Genomic DNA, 16102 nt, shown 5'->3' with positions numbered 1-16102 from the left:
ACCGGGAGAAACGGTTGGGGGACACAGGTGGCGTCCACGATGTGCAGGAGGAAGATCATATAGACTTTACCGAAGAGGAAAAGGGTTCTGGTGGTATCGGAGTCGGCCATCGCAGACCTAATTGCAGGGTGGAATGATTCTTCAAAGTGAGGCAATGTGGCTCAGCACTTTGCGATCTGTCTGAGGACCTACCTATCGACGATATCCAGACAAGAAGGCGTCCCGGAGGGAGCGGCGGCTACGACATCAGGGGTGAACCAGGCACTAGGTAATAACTCTCCTACGATGTCACCAAGGATGGGACCATCATTGAGAATGCTGCCAGACACGAAAGCGATTTGGAGAAACGAGCCGATGGTTGCTACTCCTGCACCCATATACGTGGGCCACGCAAGCATTGTGCATTGGAGTTCTCCTGAACGCCACGTGCGAATGAAGCACCGTGCAGATATTTGAAGCGTCTAACCTATAGGGGCTGATTGCAAAAAGATTGGAATAGTGGTATTGTCGATTTCAAGACAGCATGTTGACACCAATGAGCCACTGGCTTACACACTGATGGACTCCACGAGCATACACAGATTTTTCTGTTGGGACTTATCTTGCCCAGGACCCTTGCGGATGAGCCCCTCAAACACCCACCCATCAGCCTGCAATGAACCCCCCGTCGACGTTCAGAAAACTGCCCGTCATCCAACTCGCAGCGTCCCCAGCCAGCACGAGGACGGCCTTTGCAACATCTTCCGGGGTTCCGAGATGAGGCCAGGGGCTTTGTTGGTGGAGCCTTTCATGCGTTTCCTTATCCTCCAAGAAGGGCCTGACCATCGCTGTGGCCAGGTAGCCGGGGCAGACCGCATTCACATGGATTTTGTGCGGCGCATAGTCCACCGCCACTTGACGCGTGAGGTTGACGACTGCTCCTTTGCTGGCACAGTACGCGGCTTTTATCGAACAGAAATCATCAGCATTTTTCTTCGTTTCGAGGGATTCTGATGGTTCATCGGTTCACAAGGTAGGCCACACTCACGTTCCAAGGCGAGACCGACTTGGCCCCCGATCGAGGCGATATTGATGATCCATCCACGCTCTCCTGACGGTAGAGGGTCTTGCTTCATCATCTGGGTAATGGCAAACTTCATCCCGAGGTACACCCCTCTGGCGTTCACGGCCTGGGCGCAAGATCAAAATCACGCCGTTGCTAGAAGGGTGCGTGTCCACCTACCATTGTCTTGTCGTAATTGCTGACGGGTTCATCGACAATATTAAACAGGCCTGTAAAAATGCCAGCGTTGTTGACCATGCTGGCCAGGGTTGTCAGTTGGGATATATTCTTACAAGACGTGCATTCGGAAATCAACAGATCGCGGGCACGACGGACGATCCAGAAAGAGACGACCGAAGAAAAGCGGAGAAGAGCAGCTTACATATCGAGCCTGCCGTACGTCTTGACGGCGACATCGACCAGGAGTCTGACATCGTCTTCCGAACTGGCGTCTGCCCGGTGAAAGATAGCCCTGCCTTGCCCGTGGGTTTGGATGATCAGGTCGTGGGTCGGCGTCAAGTCTTTCTCGAAGCCCCCGGCTCGAATTTCGGTGGTCAGGTCGCTGCAGACGATGGAGGCGCCTTCTGAGGCCAGCGCCAGCGCTATGGCCCTGCCGTTTCCGGACGAGGAGCCCGTCACGATGGCGATGCGTCCGGGGATGCTGGCATGTCGAATCAGCCACTCTTTTTCTCCTTTCACCACCACCGCCACCGTCGACGCATCCAATGTGTGTATACAGACCTGAGGATATTGGGCATGTTGAAACTCGGACGGGAGAATTGGTGTGTGTGTGTGTGTCGGCGAATGTTTCAACTGCCACGCCTGTATCTATCTGCTCGTTACTCGTTTATTTGTCTCGCACTTCGCATGGGCATCTCTTGCCAGAGCGAGAGTCCGTGGAAATAAATAAATCCATTGGACCGTTACCCGGGGAAAGGGTTTGCGCGTGGTGACGCCAGCCTCAACTCGGTGTGGATTGAAAAGAGCGGTGCCGCTTCAGACCTCCTCCGTTCTGTGCCATTTCACGGTGACTAAGTTCGCCTCCTCCTCTGTGCAGTGTGTGCCAATAGAACTGAGCGCAAAAACCAAGGAAGATGGCTCCCGAGGCCTTCGTGTGTATACCCCAGCTGGAGTGACGGAGCGGGGGTTTATGAAAAGGGGGGCCGAGGGCCGGGGGAGGGTATACGAGGTTGAGATGTGTACTCAACCAGAAATACCCCAGGAAACTGGGTATGTTGTCGTTGGATCTTGTCCGGGGTATTCATCCCTCGCTCTCCGGTCCCCCACACCTTACCAAGCATACGTAAGACCCCGGAACCGGTGTCCTCGCATGGAACGTGGGAGATGGTGCGTCAGAGATCTGATACTTGCGGGATAAGGAAGCTCACGAAACATGTTGGACGGGGCCGAACAAGGGTCTCGAGATACCCGCCTCGGGTGCTAATGCCACCGTCTATTTATCAGCTCGAGTCCAAAGGGGTACGTTGTCTCCCGGCTAGGACGTCAGTCTCAGGACTTGGCCTTGGACGGACATAGTCCAGCAGACTCACGGCCCGGGTGATCTGCCTAACTTGCCAATATCGATATCATGCTAGTCCCTGATCCATCACGGACACCGCGTATTGCAGACAACATCAATACATTGCGCGATTTTCCACGTGGCCCTCGGGCGCACCGAGAGCTGGATAGACAGACCATTGTATATACCGAAAGTCATGCAATATGTGCGTTCCCCCTTAGCTGGGTCCGAATGGATTGGATCGCTGGCCGGACTGTAACGACTCCGATTCGGTCTACCCTTGCATATCTACTTGTTTTTTGCCCATCGCAACAGAATAGTCATCCAGGAACACCCAGTTCGACGGATCACGCTCTCCTTCAAGATTCAAGAACCAGGACGACAGGTCTGTGACCTACACACGATTACCATCTCAGAGGGTTTATCGCATGACTCCTCTCCGGAGTACCATTCACTAGTAGTAGCACCTATTCACCCTCCTTGTACCTTATTTTCTCCTCCCCGGATCGATGACTTATAACCCCTTGGCCAGCACAGACACATCAGCGACCCCCTGAAGCGCCCACGCCGCGTCGCTCGCCTTCTTCGCGCCCTCAGGCCCCAGCACGGGCGTGACCTGGTCGACGAACTTGTCGAGCAACTGGGCGTCGGTCATGGGCACCTCGAGGCTGCCGACGGCGTGCTTGACGTGTTTCGTGAGCGTGGTGGCACCGGTGTCGAACTCGACGACGATCACGGCCTCGTCGGCGCCCAGGCCCGCGTCCGCCGTGGCGTCGATCCGGTCCCGGACCGCGACGATCTCGTTGCTCGTGACCACACGGTCGTCGTACTGCGCGGGCCCCGCCTTGCCCAGCACAAGCCCGACCGCGCCACCGTGGTAGACGCTGAACTTGGCCTGCAGGCCGTCCTGCGGGGTCTTTTTGCCCGTCAGCTCCAGCACGAGCGGGTGCACCGTGCACTGGACGTGCTTGATCTGCGTGGCCGCCAGCCCCTGCCGCTGCATGTCGGCGTGCAGCTGGATGCACGCGTCGATGATCGGGTGCACGACGATGCCGCAGGGGAAGGGCTTGAACGAGTTCTTGGCTGTCTCCCACACGCCACCGTCTCGGCTGCCCAGCGTGGCCATCTGGCCGTCCAGGTCCTGCGTCGTGCTCACCACCTTGGCCCAGCCGCGCTTCGCCTCCAGCGCCGTGGGCGACGACGTGTACCCCTTCTGCGCGAGCACGGCGGCCATCAGCCCGTTCTGCGCGGCCCGCCCGACGTGGAACGACTTGGTGTCCGACCCGAACATCTCGCGCAGCCCGGTCACCTGCGTGGCGGCGATGCCGATGGCGTGGGCCATCTGCTCCGTCGTCAGGGTGAGCAGTTTGCCCACGGCCACCGCGGCGCCAATCGAGCCGGTGGTGGATGTGATGTGCCTGTAGAGGGTGAATGAGCTGTCAGTTTGAGGAGTCCTCCTTCTCTCACTCGCTCACTCACTCATGGAGAAGAGAGAGAGAGAGAAAAAAAAAGGAAAAGGAAAAGGAAAACTCACCAGCCGATATCATAATGGTCCGGCCACACCGCCAATCCGACTTTACACTCGGCCTCGATGCCTGCCACCAAAGCCAGGATGAAGTCGTCCCCCGCCACGGGCTTGCCCAGCGCCTCGGCCTGGGCCAGCAGCGCGCTCGCCACGGGCCCCGTCGGGTGGATGATGGTCTCGAGGTGTGTGTCGTCGTAGTCGTGGACGTGCGAGGCGATGCCGTTGATGAGGGCGGCGTGCGAGGCATCGGCACTGCCAACGTCCGTGTCCGTGTTCGTGTGGCCCAGGATGCTCGACGTGGGTTTGCCGAAGAAGGGCGCCAGCGCGTGCAGCGCCGTCGTGGTCGTCCGGTGGTGCGACCCGCCCAGCGCGCAGCCCGTCCAGTTGTAGAAGCTGCGCACGGCGGCCTGGACCACGGGCGCGGGTAGGTCGTGCAGTCGGAGAGACGTGGCCCACGCGGCGAGGCGCTGGGTCGCCATTGTTGCTGCTGCTATTTGTTATTGGTCTTATCTAGTTGGTTGCTGCTTGTTGTTCTTTGCTTCCTCTGTCGCGAGGTTCTGGGCTGCGTGAAGGACCGTGGAGATCCTCTATCTCGCTCTCTCTCTTGCTCTCTCTGTGCCTCTCTCTAGTTTTGATATCAATCGAGCCCCGATTTGTGCACCTGCACCGTGTGTGATAATAATATCATGAAAATGGGTTCAGTTCAGTCCAGTTAGACAATCTCAATATATCGTGTCTCGTATAATACACATATATGGCATTCATACATATATATACACACACCTGTCCTTACCGGCAAATGATCCATTTCAACCGCGACGACGGCTTTCCCCACGGCGAAAGTCCGCTCCGCTCTGCTGCAACGCAACGGGTGAGGATGCTGGGAACGGGGGAGGAATGACGATGGGATGAACGACAGGATGGGGGCCACTTACAGTATTACATACTATTAGCCCACTCATTTCAACCCAACGATGCCCCTCACACCGGGGATTGGGCCGATATCGCAGGAGGGCAACACACCACCACTGCTGTTGGTTTTTCTCCAACGGGGGCAAAATTTGGTGGAGGTAGGGAGATGGCGGGGGGAGAGAGAGAGAAGGAAAGAAAGAAAGACTACGCGTTTTCATACTCACAGCGCCGGCATGAATGAACATAAGACTTCAGGATGTAATCAATGCCCCTCCATAAAACATGGACGCAAGATAAAGACAGGTTGGTTCTCGCTTGAAATTAACTCCTTCACAATTACTTTTAACCCCCCGAAAGGCCTGATTATCTACCCTGCCACCTGCTGAACAACCCTGGTTTGTAACAACTTCCACAACTCTCTCAAGTCGCTCGTCACACCCACCCCCTCCCTCCATGGCGAACGTCGTCGCCCGTCAATTGAACTCGGCGATTGGCGGACCCGCCCATGTCGTCGACGGCCTCAGCGAGGTCAGCGCCGACATACCCATACCCATGCCCGTGGGGAACGAAACCGCACTCGCTCTCCTGGCCTTGCCGTTGTAGGCTTTCCGGATCTCTCGTTCTGCCTGCACCAGCCCTTCCCACTCCATCATGCCTTGTTTGAAAATGCCGGTGCTGGGAAACAAGGCGACCCCGGGGTACACCAGTTCGTTTTCCGCGGCATCTGGACTCGCCGTCGGGTCGCGCTTGCGGTACAGTCTCGGAACCACGCACACGGGCTCAAAAGGTTTTTCTCTAAAGACCACTGGAGGCGGGTTGGGAGCTTCCTCGATATCGAACCCCTCGCTGAACTCCTTCCACCCTTTACCGCTGTCCGCCGAGGGATTGATGTCGAAACAGACCGGGGATCGATCACGCCGCGCTTCCTGGCTGAGCTCCATGGCCCGGGCGAAGATGTTCTTTAGTTCGTTCCCGAAATCGGTCTTTCGTTCACCCAACAGCGGTTCGAGGATCTGGACGACGTGCAGCTCGATCGCGAGGCCGATCTTGTCGCCGACGTCCACGCCATTGTCCATTCGATCCAGAACCTTCAGGGTCGACACTTTCCAGTCATTCTGGATCTCCTCGCCGTCGCTGGCTAGCCGCAGGTAGATGTCGTAGATGAGGGATCGGTCCTTTTTGTTTTTCCAGAGGCTCCGAGAGAAGAACGGCGGCCACACGGTCTCGCGGATCGCGTTGAAAATAATGTTTTGCACAATGCCCAGTCGAAGAACCCGAGCACATTCGGACTGGGTAATGGGGACCGGGTCAAAGGTGCTCCGTTTCTTTCTGAGTTGTTTATATGTGTACGTCGGATCCTAGATGAAGCCACGCATGAGAACGACCACAAGCAGAGTGCGGCATCAGGAACATCGGGATCAGACTGGACAGCACTTACATCTAACGCTTCTTCCGGTAGCTCGGAGAAATATTCGTGGGTAAGCTTAGCCACCGAGTCAACCAGAGCTGTGTATCGCTGCGCGCTGCGGGTGATGAGTTAACTCGGGCAATGGAGCGAGAAAGGGGACGATATCTTACTAGTGTTCCACGGGCAGTCTCTGCACTTCATACTTGCCCTTCACGCTCGCGAGAGCCTTTTGGAGATCTTGAATTTCGGCGTCGGCTTTGCTCTGCATCGTTGCGCGGAGTTCCTTTTCCTCGTTGTGCATCTTGATCTTCTCCTCGAGCTGTTGCTCGGTCGCCGTCAGCTTCTCCTCAAGTGCCTTGTTTTCTGCTTCCAGCTTGGCAACGCGGTCCGCGTTCTCCTGCTCCACCTGTTTTTTCTTTGTCTCGAGGTCATCCCGTGCATCCTTCAGGGCGCTCTCGTGCTCCTTCTTCAAGTCCAGAATCATTGCCTCATATTTTTCCTTTTCCCGTTGTCCTGACTTTGCCTGTTCTTTGAGGCCTGAGATTTCTTTCTCATGTTGTTTTAGTTCGTTCCGTAGCTGCACTTTGTGACTCTGCTTCACCTGCTGCATTTTCCTGTCGAGAAATTCGTACTGTTGCTCCAGTTCCTGAATCTGTAGCTCAAGATCTTGACCTGAACGGTATCTTTCGTCTACCGTCTTGACCATTTCTCCATATTGGTTGAATGTCACGGCGAGTTGATCCACCGCGGTCTTCACAACAGATAACCCTTTATTCAGATTGTTCACCTGTTGATGAACCTCGTTGTTAAACAGACCAAAATCCACGTTGTCAATCTGCGTGTTCTCCTGGTCATTGTTGTCGACTCCGTTCGGCAACCCGTCAGACACCTTCTCCGCATTCACGTTGGTTATTGCGTGCATGCCGGCCTCGGACATAGGATTTGGGCGGACCTTGGTTTTCATAGTGGCCTTGAGTATGTTGCGCGAGGACACGAAAACGAATGTATAACACACTCACCGGGAGCTTGACTCTTCTTCTGGCGATGGAACGGACAGGGTGAAGAATCCTGTCCACATATGCCTCGGTGCTCGAGATCTCGCGGTCCAGGTACAGGGAAAATCTGAGGTTAGGAGCTTTGCGGGACATAAGAGCACAGCCGGGGGCATCGTCAATGAATAAACTGCTTTGGAGAGAGGACGGTTGATGCAGAGGGACTGAGCTATATTTTTCTGGACCAGTCTCCTGAGATGCACTCTGACTGTCGCGTTCATAATCACATGTAACTCGTAATTGTTCGACTGCCTGCTCAAGGATATCTTCCACGTGTCGGCCAGTGAGTGAAGGAACAACGCCCAGATTTCAGCCAATGTCATGGCGGGTGCCCGTAGTGGTACGATGATGTGCAGGGTTCCTTCACATTATTGCACCCTGCGCACCTGAGATTTTTGTCATTGGACACATCTGCCCAAATTGTGAGGCGTAGTCGAGAACACATGGTCCGTGCGAATCAAGGGAGATGCCCCATGGACCTATCAGCACTTGAGGCAGACCAACTTTTGTTCCCTGCTGCAGCCTTGAACCCCCACGTCTAGAGGTCAGAGGTTCTCTGCACGGATGTGTTGTCATGGTCGAAGAGCCAAAGCGAGAACATCTCGAGCACAGGATGCCGCATGAATGGTTATGTGGAAGAGAGAGGGTTCAATGGGATTGGTGATGGAAGACGAGGCGTCTTAGCTAGAAGCTGGTCAGTTTCCGAACCGCCCGCAGACACATACTTAGTAGTGTTCACTGGGGGCCAGAAGGCGTCGCCCGGAACACGGCATGGCGTCCGCGGAACGGACCGCCAGCGCACCAAAGATAGATTGTAAAGAGCCACAGGCGTCGAGCCAAGTACCACGTATGGTTATGAGGCTACAGGAGGAGCCGATAAAAAAGTTGGCACATCCAGAAAGTATACGTCGATTCGAGCTCAGATTCGATTATTTGTAGGGATGACAGAGGGCGTTATAGAGAGCAGTGAGTAGTACTGTAGTGATGACTCGGGCCAAGTACCACCTACTGTGCTCTCCTCTGGATCCCATCAAACGACGCCAGGACCACAACAGAGCCTGACTGCCGGATTCTAGTTCGAGAACGATGGAAGAAGGATTCTGGTGATGAAACCAAAGGCCTGGAAGCGCATGATCCTCTCAGTGCCTCTCGTGCTCCGGGAAACCGATAAGGGGCCTTATCTCCACGTGACAGAGGCCTTGGCATCGTGACACGCTGTTCGAACTTCGCAAAAGGGGCTGAAGAGAGCAGAGAGAAGGAGAGAGAGAACATCGAGGCTATCATCCAATCCTTCCATCCATCATAATATCTGTCAACATCTCACTCCCTATCTTCTCATCTAGAATCCAGGTCTCACTATAACAGATACCACATACAGACGATACCGGAACGAGTGACTTGAGGACCTTACCTTGACAGGAATTGTGGCACGCGACGAACCAGTCTTTTCACCATCTGAACATCTATCTCTACCATTTTCCATCTCCTACGGACATTCAAATCTCGGTGACTGGTCCAATAGGCCGCCATCTTACACAACTCTTTCGCCTTCCCTAACAACCTAAGTAAACAACACTTTCCCCCTATATTAAACATGGTCAGTTTTTTCTCCCCCTCACGCCATCCAATTCAGTTCCACACCATTCAACCGAATGCAAACCCCTAGAGTCCACGACCGCTCACATATATTGCTTCCATCATCATAGGCCCAGACTCCCGCACAGCGCCGCGCCAACGAGAAGCACGCCAAGGGCGTCGAGAAGCGCATGGGCAAACCCGAGGCAGCGTACAAGAAGAAAGAAACCAAGAAGTCGCCCGTGGGCGTCGCAGCTGTTGGTTCGTGCTTACTGTTTCCTTTTGTTTCCTTTTTCCTTATCTATGCCAATTCCCTCTTATACTTTTGTGCAAAAAGTGCCCTGGACGGGACTGAGCTTGACTGACCGACACCAAAAAACCAGTGCTCCTGATTTTCGTCGTCGTCGCCCCCCTGCTCATCGAACAACTAAAGCTGATCCCTTATCTCTGGGGTCTCCTGCTGGATCTGCTGGCCAAGATTGGGCTGGTATCGAAATAGTAGTACGAAATTTCTTTGGATTCGTCATTTTGTTTTCCCTCAATTAAAGTTTTCCGACTGCTGCTGCTTTTACCCTGTGGAACGGAAGAAAGTGTCATACGCAGCAGGCCAAGGAAGTCTCGGAGGACAGGCAGGCAAGGAGTGAATGATGGGGTCGATGGGCTGGATGGGGCGGTCACCCCTTGTTCTGGTCAGATGAGCTCAGCTGCTTGTGGCGAGGAATAGTAGAACTGGAACGAGGAAAAGTTCCTGATTACATTACCAGCTGTGCTGCTAGAGGTTTCCCTGTACTGTGCACATTGACACTCTCTATGTGGACGCTCCCGGTAATAATAGTTCGCGCAAAACCCAAGCTCACGCACTAAATCTAGTACGGGATCCCGTTGGTGATTAACTGAAATTCATCGTACACTTTGGTGGTCACATTTGCTGCGCTCTTCTTGATGCAACCCACCATAAACTCGGCTGCCTCCCTCTCGCTCTTCTCCAGCACGAACCTCTGTTTGAAGTTCCTCATCGTCTCGGGCTTGAAACACGGCAGCCCGGAATCCAACATCAAGCTCACCAGATGACTGAGCTTGTCGCAATAGGGCCTGCTGGCAAGGAAGGCTTTGACGGTCAGCTCTTCGAACCAGCGGAATGGTTGACTCGTATGAGGATCATCTCCGCCCATGACGGCAATCATTTCCGGCGTCAATTTGAAGGGGGCCCGTTCAAATTTGACCCCCCCCGGTGCGATGTCGAAGCAGAACCCAAAGTCAATGTGGAGGATGTGGCCCTTGTCGTCAATCATGATGTTTCCATTGTGGCGATCCTTGAATTGTAAGAGGTACGTGATGACAGAATATGCGGCCATGCTCTTCACGAATTCACTGCGAGCTTCTTGGTAGCGCACGGAATGTTCACCGCCATATTTGGTAATGAAGTAGTCGTGCAGACCATTCACCGCTTCTCGGCCCAACATATCGCGACTGATGGAATTTGGAAGAACGTCGATGACCCCACAACCAGGCGCCGTTGCGGTGACACGATACGGAAAGACGTAGACGTCCAGACCGATAGAGTTGAAGATGCCGCGGAAGGCCGCAATCATCTGCAACGCGAGGACATCTTGACGACAATCATCGCCAACTTTGAAGATGGCGCTCTGCCAGACCTCGTAGGTTGCCAAATTCCCATCATTCAGTTCAACGTTGGAAATGTCGCTTGTGTTTCTGCGGCTGTGACTTATTCTGGGGTGGCCGACTTGAGTCTTCGGCGCCGACTCGATCAGCTCGCTCGTCTCCTCATTGGAGGCGTCCTTCTTTTTACGGATCCGGAAAGTCGCCATGTACGGGGCCTTAGCATGAGACTGCAACGGCTTCCCGGATTTCCGATCAATACCAACCACAACGCCATCCGGATTGCTGGGAAGGTAAACTCCAACGTCGACCTTGATTTTCCGAAGCTCTTCTTCGATCTTGGCTTTCTTTTCCGGCTTAGGCCTTTTGATGAAGGGCTTGAGCTTGCCCGAGATGTCGGTCACTTCACTAAAGAAAGAAAACTCCCGTTCGTAGAAATTCTTGTCTTCGCCGGAGAAACTTGAAATCAGACTGTTCATGACTTTATCCAGTGTAGGCTTGACGGGATCCGGCACTTGTGAGTCCTCGTCCTTGTATGCGTTGGCTTTCATGTTCCAAATGATCTGGTGGGCAAATAGCTGTGAGAACTTGCCAGTCTCTATGATGTACCGCTCGACGTATCCCAGCGTATCATATCGCAGGCTCTGTACAATTTGCGGAACATAGAAAAACGTAACATCGACAGAGTGGCTCTCCACAGCCCTCATCGCATACTGGATGACGAATGGATGATTGCCAAAAGCAGGCATGAAGTACGTCACAGCCTGAACGGGATTGACCGGCCGCCAGTATAGCAAATACTTCAGCTGGAAGGACAGGTCTGACGACAAGGTATCCCCAAGCAACAAATCGACGGCCTTGGCTTCGTGCAAGGCTTTCTCCGGCTGGTTCATAAGCAGAAATCGAACGTCGCGGCGAAGCTGGTCATTGTTGAAACGTGCGAGAAGCTGTACGGCAAGCGCGGGATCCTCTGCCCATGCTGTTCGAACAAAGCCGGCAACTTGAGAGTCAGGCTGAATTTGGTGGCCCGAATGGCCAAGAGGCGATAGCCAAACGTTCAGCCGGTTGATTTCGTTCAGGAGAAGGGCTTCCAACAGCTCCTGTCTCTGTTGCGGGTCTTTCCTGGTCGCCGATGCCGGGAAGATAGGTGTTCGGGTACCTTGCAACAAGACTAGAACCTCTTGCATAACTTGAACTTCAGCGAGCAATTGTAACCGATTACCCCCAAAAGACCAAAATGGCTGCTTGGCAAACCACTGCAGACCGACGGACAGAATAAGATCTTTCAGTTTCCACATCGACAGCTTATTGAGGACTGTACTATTTTTCACGACTCGGAGAGCAAAAAGGACCACGTGGAACTGTATGTCGCGCAGAAGAGGATGTCCCTTGATGTGGATAAAGCCAAGAAGAGTCCGCTCAAGCAGTCGAATGAACGTCCGTTGAGTATTGGCGCTTCCAAGTCTGATGGCATTGAAGTGACTTTCAAAAAATTGTATTAACCGGAAATGGGGAGCAATGGTGTTGTGCGCTACTTGCGCTTCTTTGTGCAGGGCAGCTCTGTCGGATGGGGCGAACTCTTCTTTGACATAAAATGGATCGGGCTGCTCGAATTTGGGACTGAAAATGCCGACTTTTCGATCAATCGTCTTTTCCCAGGCCTGCGCAACCTCGGTCAGGATTCGGGCTTCCATTCTGGTGTTCTCATGAATGACCCCCAGCCACAAGGAAATACCAAGTTTAATGGATTCTTTCGTGAAAATGGCGAAAGGAATATTGACCAGATGGTGCACGATAGCCGTCTGCGACTTCTTGCTCTGGCAGAGGAGGGCGGCTGCACGTCGAAGCACGTCCTTAACTTCGAAAGCTTTGACGTGGATCTTCTGACTTGTTCTTTGGTGAAGATCGAGAAGCGCATCTTGTAAAACAGGCATTGGATCAGTGTTGGGTCTCTGCAAGGAAGACCTTCGCCCAGTCGTGTCGTCCATGTAGATATTGTCGCGGTGGTGGTCTGGAATGCCAGTGAATCGATATTCTTGCCGAGCAGTGTATTGGGCTACAAAATCGGATGCCATATTAATTTCTGTCGAGTCGTTTCTTCGGTCAATAGCGTTGAGCCTGCGATCTGTCGGAGGAATCATCGAGCCCATCTCTACAGCGAACGATCTGCCCAATGAGATGTGGCCGTATGCCCCGGTATCGTCGAACTCAGATAGGTATGTTTGGAGGAGGCCCTTGACATCCAACGGCGCCACCCCCATCACCATCGTCACCCATTTTCTGGCATCACTATGCAAGATTTGAAGAGTGCGCTTACGGAACGCGTAATCGTCAGACAGTTCAACTGTGATCTTGCCTCTCGCAGAGGTGAGGGTCGACCGCCATTCGTACTCATCGGTATCTGCATCGAGACAACTGGACCACATTAAAGAGAGTAGCTCCAGTAAAGCGAACAACGCAGATTTCTGGCACAAAGCAGAAGGGACGAAACTGATGATATGGTTGGCTGCCGCCCTTGCAACCTCTTGCATCTTGCTGCTACGGTGGCAGCACCCACTTAGAATTCGAGCGAGTTGTCGAGACACATAGGGAGCGCTGAAGTCGTCGTCCTTCCCAGCCACAGCTTTCAAAGTATATCTTTTGACAACCTCGTTCGCAATCGAGCCAAGACATGACCCCATATGGCTTGTTTGTGTCGTCGGGTCCGAGAAATAGTCTAGAATCTCAGCACAGCTGCCAGATACAGCCCGGAGACTTTCGACCAGAAATACAGCGTTCAAAAACACCACCTTCTGGTAACTCAACTTGCCGATGTCAGACTCACGATCGGGAATAGCAAAGATCAGAGCCTTCTTTTGGTCATTCATGTGATGTGAGTTCATTCCTCTTCGCAGGACAGTGTTGATCTCCACGTCTGATTCTAACAGCTCGGCACGGTCGTCATCCACGAGAGGCATCGAGTTCATCGCCAATACCCGCAAGTCATGGTAATGTTGCTGGCCGATCCGAGACTGGAGAGTGATTCCGTGCACGGCCACGTTATACCATACCTCTCTAACCATGCTTAACACGTCGCCGTCTTCGGCGAGCGTGCTCTCGATCGTCAGTGCGGGTTTTCGAGAAGCGAGAATAGATAGGGGCTTGAGAAGAGGCGCGATCTCTTTCGCAGCCTGTTCGACTTCTGCGGACTGCTTGAACTCTCCTTCGACGACATCCCCCTTACTGAGGACTCGTTCCAGCAGCTGCATCGCGTAGATTTTAAATAGTGGTGATCGATTGTCCAGATTGGTTGCCAAGTATTCTTGCCCATTGCGGACAGCTTGTGAAATGGTGGCATTCTCTTGGACGACAGCCTCGTGATGCAGTCGAGTGTAAAGTCTGAGCAAAGCCTTGAATTCGTTCTCCTTGCCAATAGTGGCAAGCTTTGCGGCTTCTTCAATGATACGAGCGTCAACCACGACGCTGATTCTCCCCACTTTCTGCAGCATCATCATCTGTGCCAGAGCAATTATTTTGTTGTCGTTGCATTCGGTGGCCAAGACAACAATCGCGTCTGCGACGTTTCCACAGACAAGGGACGTCTCTTCGTCGCCACTCAAGGAGAGCGATATCACACTTCCAGTTCGGAGTCTCGTTGTCGATGACATGGAACCATTTTGGCCAGTGATGTCCAACATGCCATGGGCCTGGTGAACCTTTTCAGCTCCTGTCTGTGAACTGAGAACATTTCCCAGTGAATATATTGTTGTGATGACCGCATCGTGCGACAACATCCTCAAGATATGTGACAGGCTTTGCGCAGCGATGGCAACTGCTGGTGGTCTCGAGGTGCCTCGGACTATGAACCTTAAGAGGATCCGGGCGTAGTTGTTGGCGCCCTCAGGGATGTGTTTGGCCACCACGGCCATGCTTTTCAGTACTATGTCCGCGAGGTCAATGTCTGCCATCTGGACTTGGTTGGCAATCGAGTCTTCAAGCCATCCGGCCAGGTCCTCGGCATCGGCAATTTCGTCGTCAAGAACCAAACAATGCAGGTATGCCTCCACGGCGTATGCTTTGACGGAAAAGGCGAGACGCTGTTGCCAGACGGAGCTGAGCTGTAGGTAATCTGAACCATCCTCCAGCACGCTCATTTGCTCACTGACAATGTCCACCAAGTATTCGACCATGTCATCTGTGATGCCGTCATCTTTGACTCGGTTTAGGTGACTGCCGGCGATGTACTGATCGAGGATGTCTCCGCACTCTACTGTATGCTCATCACATAACATTCGGGCTGTACACGCAAGGACCAATTTCATGAATCCTTTTTGTAATAGCATTGCTCCGACAGGGAGCCCTTGTGCGGCGAACCTCTTCAAGTATTTTCTCCAATCTCGTTCGGCGGGATCGGGGGATGTAGAATTTCGGATAGCCGACGAGGCAGTCTCCACGGCTATCAAGAAACGCTCTGACAAAGCATCTTTCAAGCAGCGAATGAGTTCGACTGTCTCATAGGGGGACCAGAAGTTCCCATGGGCGGCCGCCGCGTCAAGGAACCCTATCAACGATACCGTAATCGCTGCAATCTCCTGAGTTTCGTCCTCGTCTGGACTTTGCTCGCCAACCCCCACAGCGGCCAATGCGGAAGCGGACTGAGACCAATTCTGCGTATACGTCTTGATACTGTATGCGACTGCGTCTTTCAAGGAGGGAAACCTGATTCCGAGGACGAGGAGTGCCTTTGTGAGTTGGAACGTGAGGGCCGTCCATGGCGCGGGTCTTATTTCTTGGATGAAGGGTGAAGAGGAGAATACCTGCAAGTGTGACTCGGGCAGGTAAGCAGTCAATTGTCTGACTAGGCGGTCGGCATGAGACAGCTCGTGCAAGTCATGTGCACTCGTGCATAACGCGAGCAGGACATCGAGCTCGCGTGGGGACATGGGTACCCGTGAAGTGGGTGCGATAGCTCGGAGGACTCCATCGAGAACACTGCCGTTCCCCTGGGACTTTGTGGGAGGCGCCGACGAGGTGAGTCGCTTGAATTCTGCTTCGCGGGTAGAAGATCGCAATGAGGAGAGGGCCGCGAGTTTGGAGAAAGCCTGGCGACGCAGGCCTCCATGGCCGCTGGGGAAACGTCAGTCGAAACACAAAACACAGATAATAGGAGAATGGGAAGTATACAGGTCCATCTGGCCCGAGACTGAGGCACTGTCGCGGGGATTTGGAGGACAATCCGCCCTGGGCTGCTGAGAGACTGCGGCATTGACCTGAAGTCCCAAGTTCGGAACAGGAAGTATGATGATGCCAGAAGCTTGGCGGAACACGTGCTATTCCTACAGGGGAACAGGTACTTGGGTGGTACTCGGTGCATACTGTACAGTATTCAGTACTCCGTACGGAGTACTAATCTACCCTTTTGCTCACCCTCGCTCACCCTTTGGAAGACATCCAAAATGAGCAGCATGCT

At 53.6% G+C, this 16102-nt stretch overlaps 5 protein-coding genes across 5 annotated transcripts; 1 reads left to right on the top strand and 4 right to left on the bottom strand.

The window, feature by feature from the left end:
* Positions 1-645: 645 nt before the first annotated feature.
* AYL99_10625 (hypothetical protein) lies at positions 646-1800 on the bottom strand (the record flags this gene model as incomplete). Its single annotated transcript, XM_018842131.1, has 5 exons — positions 646-941; positions 1028-1169; positions 1223-1301; positions 1425-1703; positions 1784-1800. The coding sequence occupies 5 exons, from the start codon at positions 1798-1800 to the stop codon at positions 646-648; spliced, it is 813 nt and encodes a 270-aa protein (XP_018688292.1).
* A 1275-nt stretch (positions 1801-3075) lies between these two features.
* On the bottom strand, positions 3076-4565 carry AYL99_10624 (hypothetical protein; the record flags this gene model as incomplete). Its single annotated transcript, XM_018842130.1, has 2 exons — positions 3076-3979; positions 4096-4565. 2 exons carry the CDS (start codon positions 4563-4565, stop codon positions 3076-3078), a joined length of 1374 nt encoding a protein of 457 aa, XP_018688291.1.
* Positions 4566-5471: 906 nt separating this feature from the next.
* Positions 5472-7370, bottom strand: AYL99_10623 (hypothetical protein; the record flags this gene model as incomplete). Its single annotated transcript, XM_018842129.1, has 3 exons — positions 5472-6356; positions 6437-6521; positions 6577-7370. The coding sequence occupies 3 exons, from the start codon at positions 7368-7370 to the stop codon at positions 5472-5474; spliced, it is 1764 nt and encodes a 587-aa protein (XP_018688290.1).
* Positions 7371-9052: 1682 nt separating this feature from the next.
* AYL99_10622 (hypothetical protein) lies at positions 9053-9532 on the top strand (the record flags this gene model as incomplete). The annotated part of the gene is made up of 3 exons (XM_018842128.1): positions 9053-9055; positions 9165-9294; positions 9417-9532. 3 exons carry the CDS (start codon positions 9053-9055, stop codon positions 9530-9532), a joined length of 249 nt encoding a protein of 82 aa, XP_018688289.1.
* Positions 9533-9899: 367 nt separating this feature from the next.
* AYL99_10621 (hypothetical protein) lies at positions 9900-15824 on the bottom strand (the record flags this gene model as incomplete). The annotated part of the gene is made up of 2 exons (XM_018842127.1): positions 9900-15759; positions 15817-15824. 2 exons carry the CDS (start codon positions 15822-15824, stop codon positions 9900-9902), a joined length of 5868 nt encoding a protein of 1955 aa, XP_018688288.1.
* Between the last annotated feature and the right edge of the window lie 278 nt (positions 15825-16102).

This window comes from Fonsecaea erecta (assembly GCF_001651985.1).
Source record: "Fonsecaea erecta strain CBS 125763 chromosome Unknown Scaff12, whole genome shotgun sequence".
NCBI classification, from domain to species: domain Eukaryota; kingdom Fungi; phylum Ascomycota; class Eurotiomycetes; order Chaetothyriales; family Herpotrichiellaceae; genus Fonsecaea; species Fonsecaea erecta.
The sequence above is the reverse complement of the archived record's forward strand: the minus strand, read 5'-3'. Positions and strand labels throughout refer to the sequence as shown.